Source organism: Myotis brandtii, unplaced genomic scaffold (assembly GCF_000412655.1).
Source record: "Myotis brandtii unplaced genomic scaffold, ASM41265v1 scaffold131, whole genome shotgun sequence".
NCBI lineage: Eukaryota > Metazoa > Chordata > Mammalia > Chiroptera > Vespertilionidae > Myotis > Myotis brandtii.
In genome coordinates, this window is record NW_005354632.1 from 5358281 (window position 1) to 5370204 (window position 11924).

General features: G+C 49.4%; 1 protein-coding gene across 1 annotated transcript in view; it reads right to left on the minus strand.

The window, feature by feature from the left end:
* The window catches only part of FNDC7 (fibronectin type III domain containing 7), a 25740-nt gene that overhangs the window by 9342 nt on the left and 4474 nt on the right, over positions 1–11924 (minus strand). Inside the window, exons 3-8 of the mRNA XM_005860083.2 lie at positions 10101–10355; positions 9030–9290; positions 5971–6228; positions 2663–2917; positions 949–1206; positions 25–190 (exon numbers count right to left, since the gene is read on the minus strand). Coding sequence (XP_005860145.1) covers positions 25–190; positions 949–1206; positions 2663–2917; positions 5971–6228; positions 9030–9290; positions 10101–10355 — 1453 coding nt within the window. The remainder of the gene's footprint in view (positions 1–24; positions 191–948; positions 1207–2662; positions 2918–5970; positions 6229–9029; positions 9291–10100; positions 10356–11924) is intronic.

Here is an 11924-nt window from a genome sequence, read left to right on the forward strand (position 1 = left end):
ACGGAGAACAGGGAGCCGCAGGGCAGGCCACCCAGGGCACAGGCCTGGCCCGAGCTGCTGCACCGATACAGCCCCTCCTCTCCCCGCGCCGTCACGGTGTAGGTGGCGCCCTGGTTCCGGGCTCTCCAGTGCACATGGATCGCGGAGAAGGTGTCCTTCGAAATGCTTTGTATTTCGGGACTGCAAGGAGCTGAGAGAGTTCAGGTTATTCGCTGAAACAGTGAGAGTCGAAAACATCCCCTCCCCTGTGCCATTTGCTCTAAAACTGACTCTCTCCCCCCAATGAGATCAGTGTCCCTTCCAGGCCCCCCCCCCTCCCCCGCGTGCAGGCCACATTCATGGTCTTTGTGTGGAAACCCTGGCGCCATGGACAGATGGTTTGGGGTTTCCTAGAGCATCCGACTAACTGGGAAATGCTACGTTTTGGACTCCAAAAGCAAAAGTAATTGAGCTTGGCTGGTGTGGCTCAGTGGTTGAGCGTTGACCCATGAGCCGGGAGGTCAGGGTTTGATTCCCTGTCATGCCCAGGTTGTGGGCTTGATCCCCAGCAGAGGGCATGCAGGAGGCAGCTGATCGATGATGTTTCTATCTCTCCCTCTCACTTCCTCTCTGTAATCGATAAAAGCCTAGTTTAAAAAAAGTAATTGAGACAAAAATGTGTGGTCTGAACCTTCATGGTGGGAACACAGGCAGGACCCCCAAAGGTAGGGGAAGTGAATGGCTGACAGGCAAAACCTTCCACCATCCCCAGGGTCTCCTCTTTCGTTTTCTTTTTCCCCAATTCCCCTCTTCCACCCTCTCTCAGCCTCCCCTTAGTAAGACGAGCCCCAATGGTCCCACAGGAGCGGGAGCGGGAGTTTGCATGCCTGTGGTTCTTGCTGCAGGCCCACCCTGGGGCACACAGCTGGGGCGGGTGGGGTCAGCGAATGGAAGCTTAGCGGATCTTACCGGTGGTGATGAGTCGGGAAGCACAGGAGGTATTGCTGCCCCGGGCCTCGCTGAAGGAATACACTGTGATGTTGTACTTGGTGTCGCACTCCAGGGCAGAGAGGGTACACGCGGGGGCCGTGTCGTTGCACTCCACCACGTTGAACCCGTCGGCAGCCCTGGTCTCATAAAGTTCGGCACCCCGGACGGGAGACCAGACCATCTCCACTCGGTCGCTGGACACCAGCACGGGGTTAATGTCGCTAGGACAACAGGGAGCTGGGAGCAGACACGGAGAGGGGGTGGAGGTCAGCACAGGAGGAGACCCTGACCTCCCTGTGCAGGACGCTGTCTCTGCCCTCAATTATTGCAAGACCCTCCTAGACCTTCCAGCTCCGAATGGGGCCGAAGACCTGCTACACGGAGGATGAACCCTCTAAGCCTGGCATTCAAGTTCATGATGAGCTGTACCCAGTCTGCTGTTCAGCTGCACCTCCCTGGGCCCCCTGCCTCCCAGGCTCCTCGACGCCCCACCACACACAGGCTCTCATTTCCCTGTGCCTCCAAGACCGCCGAGCCCTCTGCTGGAATGCCATTCCCCTCTTCTGTCCGACAAACCAGTCTCTGTCCAGCTGCTCCATCCTATCGGCCTCTCCAGGCTCTGAAACAGATAAAGCTGGGGGCGGAGGAGGGCAGGCGGCAGCACCCTATGAGCAGGTTTTAGAAGAGACCCTACACTAACTCACGGACAAATTCTGACCCGTGTCTAACTCAGCTTGGAGTGTCTCTGGAATGCTCTTGCCCCTCCCGCCTGCCACCTGTCCTTAAAGATCCAGTTCAAGGTCACTCCCTCTGGAAGACGGTCCCGCACTCTGGAGGCCTCTTTCTCCAAATTCCAAGGCAGCGATGACTTGATCCCCTCACCTTGGTAACATGTACTACAATCCAGCTAGCATTGCTTTCTACATAATGATATTGGAGTATTCTTATCTGCAAATATAGTTGACTGGTTTTAAGTCACTCACTCCATTCATCCTTCAAAAATTGAGCATCTCCCATATCGAGCCAATCACACTATGACAAGCATTGAGGATGAAGAGATAAATAGAACATCATCCCTGTTCCATAGGAGATCCAAGCCTAGTGGAGGAGGTTAAATAGTGACAGTAATAACGATGATAATAAAAATGCTTGCATTGTGCCTTGTCTCATGCAAAGACCTATCATATTCATCTTCCCGTTATTTGTCCCATTTGGCAGTGGGGGATACAGAGGAACTTGCAAGGTAGACATAATTGTCCCCAGTTTACAAATAACTAGGTGCTCAACTTAGGGCCTGAACCCAGGCGTCCCTCTGCAAAGCCCTCCACACCAGGTAGCATCTTTGCATCTGTTTCCTGGTTTGGGGGAAGGAGTGAATTCCTGAGACATAAGGATTGCATCCCCTGGACACCTCACGAAAGAGCTGAACACCTGGGCGGAGGGGTCCATTTTTCAGAGCGGGGTTGGACAACTACATTCTTTCCCCTCTTTTCACTCCAAACCCTTGCATTCTGGTTAAGCTTTGGTCCAGGGAGCCAAAACTTCCTAGCCCGGAAAGAATGTGAAAGGAGAGATCCACTTTCCGTTCTTGGCCCTAGGGTAGCCCCCAGCGGGGCTATGTAACCGGTGATCCATTTTACTGCTCTGTGTAGTGGACTCGGATCCCCCTTTACAAGCGTCAGGTGTGACTTACCTGTGGTGTAATTGAACACATCACCCAAAGGACTCTGCCCCGCCCTGTTATAGGCAAAAACGCTGATGAAGTAAGTGAAGCCACATTCAGAGGGGAAGTCGCACCGGGGGAGGGATGTGTTGCAGTGAACTTCCAAGCCGTCGTCACTCTTCACAAAGGCCACGTAGTAATCACCCAGGTCCACATTGGACCAAGACACAGACAGGTGGCCAGGGGGGTCTTCTTGGATCGTCACTCTTCCGGGTGCACAAGCAACTAGGAAATGATGAACGATAAACAGTTGTGAGAGGTTTACTTTGTGTCTTTGCAATTGTCCCAGATCCCGGATGCTGTGAACAAGGAATACATCAAACAGCATGTGCAAGCCAACCAGACATTCTCACATGCCCTGAAATTTATCTCGCCCCGTACATGCTAGACTGTGTTGGAAACAATCACGGATTGTTCAATGTTGTTTCTGCGTTAAGGCACAGAATGAAGTCCTCTGAAGGAATGAATTCAACCGAAGTTCATTCTTTCAAGCTCTAAGCTTTCAAAATTTTGTTTTTTAAAAATACTTTTAATTGATTTCAGAGAGAGGATGGGAGAGGGAGAGAGAGAAACATTAATGATGAGAGAGAATCATTGATCAGCTGCCTGCTGCATGCCCTCTACTAGGGATTGAGCCCGAAACCCTGTGCATGTGCCCTGACCAGGAATCAAACCGTGACTTCTTGATTCATGGGTCAATGCTCAACCACTGAGCCACATTGGCCAGGCTAAGCTTTTAAACCTTTAGTCATCTCTAATAGAAATCCTCCCAAAATATACTATACAATTCTCAGCCTCAGGAAACACGTAGAACTTTCTAAATATAGTTCTCTTATTGGTAAGTCAAGGCCTTTCCATGATCATGTAGTGTTGCATACAAACTACGGTGGTGCCTCCTGGACTGATGAGTGTGGGGGGCTGTGTCAATGGCACTTTACCCTGGAGCATGTTAGAACCGACTGGGGAGCTTTTACAAACTACTCCTATCCAGTCTCCATTCCCAGCAACTCGACTTCACTGGTCTTCAGTGGGGCCTGGGTTCTGGACGTTATGAAAGGTCTCCGATGCTGTTACCGTGCAGCCAGGATGGAAAACACTGGCTGGTTCTCACGGGCATTAGATGACACTCAGAACTGCAGGGCTTTGCAAAGTGTATTTCTTTCTTTTCTTTCTTTTTTCTTTTTTAGGACACAAAATTTTATTTAAATATTTTTTGGGGGGAGGGGACACCACACTTCTACTTAATTAAGAGAAACATTTTTATCAGGACAGAGGTCTCTTATGATTATTATTATTTTCCACTCACCATGCCATGAATTCCCAGGGAGGGGTTCCAGCAGCTCAGGCCCCTTTCCATTGGTTCCCACAGAGTTTCTCTGGCAGGAGGAGCCTTTCCCTTTGGCTTCCTTCTTTTTCTGATCATTTCCCTGTACACCTTTCAGGAAGCTATCTCGGCTCTTCGCGTGTTTAATAAGCTCAATACGTACCTTTATTCTCTTGGTGAGAACCTTGCCCTTGACTTGTTTGTTTACAACAATGCCCCCTGCGTGCTGGCTGATACTGTAGACTCTGCCAGTGGTTCCTGGTGGCATTTGTGGGCGTTCCTTTCTGAACAGTGCCCATCCCCTGATACGTCTGCCAGATCACCTTTCCTGTAGGTTCGCATGTATGTGGCCAAAGGAACAACTCTGTTTTCTCCAAGGCCTAGAGGACATACAGCGGGGGCCTCTCCCTTTCCCTTGGCCTTAGTCATTTTGGGCAAAAGAAAAGTGAAAGTGTATTTCTGGTCTCTCCCTCTCCCAGCTTCTCCTAATCGTTTCCAATGTGCCATCCACATTGAATTGGAGTTGTTCAAAGAGAAGCCAAGTCACCAGCTTATTATCAGCGACTTTAACATAGTTATGATTTTATTTAACATAATTTCATTATTATTTTATTTATTTATGATCTGAAGGGTGTGCCGGCTTGGTGGCGGCTCTCTTCCTCCCTGCTCAAAAACCTTCTTTTCTTTTAATTCTTTTATTGTTTAAAGTATTACATATAGTAGTACATATGTCTCCTTTTTCCCCCATTGACCTCTCCCTGGCCACTCCCACCCCCCAGTACATGCCCTCACCCCCCTAGTGTCTGTGTCCATTGGTTATGCTTATATGCATGCATACAAGGCCTTTGGTTGATCTCTTTCCCCCTGCCCCCCTCAAAAACCTTTTACATTTAGAATGACATAATTCTGCATTTGGGGTAAAGTGGACATTCTTGCAGTTAGTACATTTCCTTTGGCTTAGAGAAGTCAAATCAGGCAAACTGATGTTCCATCACTGAGCCCTTGGAAAAATTATTTAACGTCTCGGAGCTTCCATTTTCTTATCTAAAAAGGAAGTCAAGGCCTTTCCATGATCATGTAAAAAGGAGATAACAGAACCTGCCTCGTTGAGAATTAAATAAAATGATGCACTTAGAATGCCTGGGACATCATAGGTCTTCACCAGACACGTAGCTATTTCTCAATAGAGGAGCAAACCTCCGTATCTGTATGCCTGACGCCTTGGATAAGAATGGAAATGGGAAGATAGCTAGACACCTATCCAGAACGACAGACAGCCCTTCTTTATCTTAAAAAAGAGCACCCCCAGGCCTGGGTCTGTGAAAGGCGATGCCAGGAAGAGGCCATTATCTGTGCTGCACGGTACGAACTGAGCACGACTCACACTGGGTCTTAGGAACAGTGACAGGTGGGAGAGGAACCAAGCAAGGGAAGATCTGGGCTCGGAGCCCCGCCTCCTCTTTTCAAAGACGTGCTTCTCCTAATGCCCAGTGTCTGGTTTCCCTGTCCACGTTACTCAACCGCATCGGCACGTCCAACTCAAGGCTTTCCTTCGGACCAGGCTCTCCTGTTCACTTCACTTCACCTATGGCTCTCCTGTTCACGTCACATTGCTCGCCAGCCCCACGGTGACCTCACTCTTGGTTACCTATCGGTTTTTGTTTTTTGGTTTTTTTTGGTTAATCCTCATCCAAGGATATTTTTCCATTGATTTTTAGAGAGAGTGGAAGAGAGGGAGGGAGGAGAGAGAGAGAGAGAGAGAGAGAGAGAGAGAGAGAAACATTGATGTGAAAAAGACACATTGATTGGTTGCCTCCTGCACATGCCCTAACCTGGACCGGGATGGGGCCTGCAACCCAGCTACATGCCCTTGACCAGAATCGAACCCGAGACCCTTTGGTCTGTGGGCCGACGCTCTAACTACTGAGCAAAACCGGCCAGGGCGGTTACGTACTGGTTTTCAGGGTCCCCGCCGAAGCCGACCTGCTGGACCCGGCATCGTTGCTGGCCGACACGGAGATCAGGTACTCGGTCCCGCAGCGGAGGGAGGAGATGGTGCAGCCGCTGGAGGCCGTGCTGCAGCTCAGCTGGGAGGAGTCGCTCCGAGCCAGCGCGGTGTAGTTGGAGGCTCCTTCCGTGGGGGCCCAGGAAACGGACGCGGCCAGAGCCCCGCTGTCAAAAGAGACCTGAATGTCGCCGGGAGCCCGGGGACCTGCATTTTGGAGAAACAGTTTAGATTTCGGCAGTAGCCACAAGAACCCGAGTGAGATTTGGCCTAACAAGTGCTCAGATAGGAGGGGTGGGGGGGGGCCAGAGAATGGCAGGAGGAGCGTCTACACCAGGCTGGGGAGCAGGGAGAGCCATGTGCTAGGGGGGACTGGTTTCCCAAAGCCTTTCTCTTTGTTCATGTCCCTGTGCTTTAAGTTTTAGAGACTCTGGATTTAGCCTGACTTTGCTGGGACTGCTGTAACCAAGTGGCTTAAACAGCCAGCCGGCGTGGCTCAGTGGTTGAGCATCGATCTATGAACCAGGAGGTTCCAGTTCGATTCCTAGTCAGGGCACAGGCCCAGGTTTCAGGCTCGATCCCCAGTGTGGGGCCTGCAGGAGGCAGCCGATCAATGATTCTTTCTCATCATTGATATTTCTATCTCTCTCCCCCTCCTTCCTCTTGGAAATCAATAAAAAATATATATATATATTTTTTAAAGTGGCTTAAACAACAGAGATGTATTGTCTCGCAGTCCTGGCCACTAGAAGTCTGAAATGAAGGTGTTGGCAGGGGCTGCGAAAAAGGCTGCCTTCCAGGCCTTTCTCCTTGGCTTGTAGACAGTGGCCCTGGGGTTCATATGGCATTCTCCCTGCATGTGTATGTCTGGGTCCAAATTTCCCTTTTTATAAGGACTTGAGTCATACTGGATTAGGGCCCACCCCATGACGTCATCTTAACTAGTTACATCTGCTCTGAAATGAGCATTTCTTCGTTCACGCAGTAAGCATTTAAAATGCCCAGGGGGACAGGCAGGGAACTATAAATAAACATCATACATTCGAATAGCTGCTGCCAGCTGCTCTGTGCTCATCACTCAACACAGCGCTGGATGGCTCCCAGGCACAGCCCCTCTCCTTAACCACAAAGGAGCTTGAGGCGAGTGAGCCGGGAAGTCTTACTCGTCCTCTGGTTGCAGGTGGAGTCATCCCCAGGGGTCCCGTTGGCATTCCACGCATAGGCCTTGATGGTGTAGAGCGTCCCGGCGTCTAAACTGGTGAATGTCAAGGTGGTGTTTGTGGTATTCTCCTTCCATATTCTACCCAAACCATTGGCTCGCATGATGGACACAGAGAACCCGGTGGCCATATATACGGCTTCCCACTGCACGAGGATAGAGTCTGAACTTGGAGAGCTCACTTCTAGAACCGGTGCGGCCAGCACTACAAAGGCAAAAACGCGTGTGTTTGCATTACAAAGGTTTGGTGGAGGAATAATTCTGATTTAGGAGGAAATAGTCTGAGGTGGGTTAGCCATGTTAGGAAATAATGATTTGCTTTGCAAAAAAAGATTCAAGGCAGAGTTTCATGAAGAATTGCTATTTAAAAAAAAAAAAAGAATTGCCATTTAAATAGAAACACAAGAATTGCTATTTAAATGTGTGTTCATTACAAATAGTTCATCCCAGGAATGGGGAACAGAGAAATTCTAATATTAGGCATTACTTTAAGCTGGAGGATGGTGAGAAATTAAATAAGACATCCCTGTAATCATCACATAAGTCCGTGGGGTAAATAGTGGTTCATTCCATTTTACTACCCCGACAACCTGTCAGAAATACGCCTGGGCGAAACTTTATCAAATCTATTTAAGTTATGCTGATGACAAACTCCACAGATGCTTTTATTCCGAGTAAGGCAAAGTGCAGCAGCCACCCTTCCCTTTTGTGCCCTTTGTTCTGCCCGGTCTTGATGGCTAACGGGTTAAAAATAGAAATCCCTTTTTCAGAGATTTACAAGCAGGGATGCTTTTAAAGATGCCCAGGAATGCTTATTTCCCAAAGCATCTGGAGTTTAAATGCCACCTTCTCCACAGATAACCACATTTCCAAAGGACGTCATTGGTGGCTTTGACTTCTGGGCCCTGAATCACAGGCACTCACGCAACACAGAACCGCATCGCGCCATGGCTGCGTCAGTGTAACTGGTCCAGGTCACGAGCGATGGCTCGGAGGAGGCTGGGTGTCCAGCTACCTGTCTTTGCCTGCGTTGGAGGTGACGCCTGGCTCCTCCCAGCGGCACTGATGGAGCTGACGGTGATTTGGTACAAGGTGGCTGCCTTCAGGCCCGTCACAGTGCCGGGGGAATTGGCCACCGTGGTTTCAATGACGGTGTCCCCATCTTTGGCCGTGAGGAGGTAACTGGTGGCGCCTGGCACGGTGGCCCATTCCACGGTGATACTGTTGCTGATTTTTGAATATGCCTGGTCAATAGTGGGTGTTTCAGGAGCTGAAAGAGATTTTGAAGTTGACCATTAGCTAGGACACCTATAAGAACGACTTCCTTCATCATTTTACTTGGCAAACTACACCATTTTTGCATCATCCTTCAGACACAGACTCTGCCCTGACTTTCCAGATTAAAAAGAAGAAGAAGAAACAGCCCGGCCCGCGTGGCTCAGTGGTTGCAGTGGCCCTGGGGTTCATATGGCATTCTCCCTGCATGTGTATGTCTGGGTCCAAATTTCCCTTTTTATAAGGACTTGAGTCATATTGGATTAGGGCCCACCCCATGACGTCATCTTAACTAGTTACATCTGCTCTGAAATGAGCATTTCTTCGTTCACGCAGTAAGCATTTAAAATGCCCAGGGGGACAGGCAGGGAACTATAAATAAACATCATACATTCGAATAGCTGCTGCCAGCTGCTCTGTGCTCATCACTCAACACAGCGCTGGATGGCTCCCAGGCACAGCCCCTCTCCTTAACCACAAAGGAGCTTGAGGCGAGCGAGCGGGGAAGTCTTACTCGTTCTCTGGTTGCAGGTGGAGTCATCCCCAGGGGTCCCGTTGGCATTCCACGCATAGGCCTTGATGGTGTAGAGCGTCCCGGCGTCTAAACTGGTGAATGTCAAGGTGGTGTTTGTGGTATTCTCCTTCCATATTCTACCCAAACCATTGGCTCGCATGATGGACACAGAGAACCCGGTGGCCATATATACGGCTTCCCACTGCACGAGGATAGAGTCTGAACTTGGAGAGCTCACTTCTAGAACCGGTGCGGCCAGCACTACAAAGGCAAAAACGCGTGTGTTTGCATTACAAAGGTTTGGTGGAGGAATAATTCTGATTTAGGAGGAAATAGTCTGAGGTGGGTTAGCCATGTTAGGAAATAATGATTTGCTTTGCAAAAAAAGATTCAAGGCAGAGTTTCATGAAGAATTGCTATTTAAAAAAAAAAAAAGAATTGCCATTTAAATAGAAACACTAGAATTGCTATTTAAATGTGTGTTCATTACAAATAGTTCATCCCAGGAATGGGGAACAGAGAAATTCTAATATTAGGCATTACTTTAAGCTGGAGGATGGTGAGAAATTAAATAAGACATCCCTGTAATCATCACATAAGTCCGTGGGGTAAATAGTGGTTCATTCCATTTTACTACCCCAACAACCTGTCAGAAATACGCCTGGGCGAAACTTTATCAAATCTATTTAAGTTATGCTGATGACAAACTCCACAGATGCTTTTATTCCGAGTAAGGCAAAGTGCAGCAGCCACCCTTCCCTTTTGTGCCCTTTGTTCTGCCCGGTCTTGATGGCTAACGGGTTAAAAATAGAAATCCCTTTTTCAGAGATTTACAAGCAGGGATGCTTTTAAAGATGCCCAGGAATGCTTATTTCCCAAAGCATCTGGAGTTTAAATGCCACCTTCTCCACAGATAACCACATTTCCAAAGGACGTCATTGGTGGCTTTGACTTCTGGGCCCTGAATCACAGGCACTCACGCAACACAGAACCGCATCGCGCCATGGCTGCGTCAGTGTAACTGGTCCAGGTCACGAGCGATGGCTCGGAGGAGGCTGGGTGTCCAGCTACCTGTCTTTGCCTGCGTTGGAGGTGACGCCTGGCTCCGCCCAGCGGCACTGATGGAGCTGACGGTGATTTGGTACAAGGTGGCTGCCTTCAGGCCCGTCACAGTGCCGGGGGAATTGGCCACCGTGGTTTCAATGACGGTGTCCCCATCTTTGGCCGTGAGGAGGTAACTGGTGGCGCCTGGCACGGTGGCCCATTCCACGGTGATACTGTTGCTGATTTTTGAGTATGCCTGGTCAATAGTGGGTGTTTCAGGAGCTGAAAGAGATTTTGAAGTTGACCATTAGCTAGGACACCTATAAGAACGACTTCCTTCATCATTTTACTTGGCAAACTACACCATTTTTGCATCATCCTTCAGACACAGACTCTGCCCTGACTTTCCAGATTAAAAAGAAGAAGAAGAAACAGCCCGGCCCGCGTGGCTCAGTGGTTGAGCGTCAACCTATGAACCCGGAGGTCACGGTTCAATTCCTGGTCAAGGGCACATGCCCAGGTTGTGGGCTCGATCCTCAGTGTGAGGCATGCAAGAGGCAGCCGATCAATGATTCTCTCTCATCATTAATGTTTCTATCTCTCTTTCTTCCTCTCCCTGCCTCTCTGAGAGCAATAAAAATATTTTTTTTAAAAAAGAAGAAACAGAGAAAAAGAAAGGGAAAGCTACTTTCCAGAAGAGAGCCAGAAAGCTCAAACCTTCCATTCAGGAATGAGATTTCAAAGAGGTTTTCCCCACGTGCCTCTGGGATAATTTGCACCTTCTGTATTTTTAAGAGTGAAATAAGAGTAGGGAATGATGAAAGATCTCTGAGAGGAGGGAGAGGGTCTTTGAGGGGCTTTATTCCAGAAGATTCTACTCTAGTTTGGCATCCTGGTAATTTCCCAGCCTGCTTTGCCACTATCTCCACCCCCAGCCCCATGACTACTCTCCACTGAGGGCAGCGAGAGTCCACCTCCCTCCCCACCTTGCCGTGGCGGAGTCTCCATTCATGCATGTAACCTAATAGAGGAAGCAGGGAGAATTGAGTTTTGTTGTATAACCACGCCACCGTATTTCTTTCATATTATTAGAATGGGACCATTTTCAGATGGTTTTATATAAAATAAAAATCAACTTTGTTCACCCTTTCTCTATCAAAATATCTGCCTCGGGCTGCTCTGGTCCCTCCTCCCCTAGGCCTGGCCATGGGTTGCCAGGGAGCTATGCCTGTTCATGTCACAAGCTCATACAAGGCGTTCCTAGACTTTCAGCACGGGGTGGAGGCACAGCATGGTCATCAGATTTGCTACTTTTGCAAAAACCCCACAGGCACAAAAATGCCCCGGATGTTGATCCAAGTGGAAGAAAAGGTCAAATAAAAATAGCTGGTTTGAAACAGGCGCCTGGCCTTTTCCGTGTAGCGTGGAGCAAATATTTGCTGGGTAAAATCGCAACATGCCAAACTGTAAACGAAAAGGCAGAACGTAACTATAGGGCACAGAGGAGGAAGAGTAGACACAGACCCAATGGGTGACTTGCCAGTGTCACCCCCTCCCCCGGCAGCCCCCACCTGCCGAGCCCCGTGTGCATGGCACAGACACCCTCTCTTTCTGCACCAATAGCCCAGAGAGCTGGCCTTGGCAGCGTCTCAGAAACAGCCATGCTGCCGGGATGAACAAAGTCCGCACTGTGCGCGGGCCAGGCATTCCTTGAACATCACCCAGGACTGTCCCCTCTGCCATTGGTAGAAAATGATGATGGTTCTTTATGCCCAGGGGTGGAGGGGAGGGGGGAGAGGGGGAGTTGCCTGCCCATCCCAGCCATTTCCAAGCAGAAGCTGCCCCTGCAGG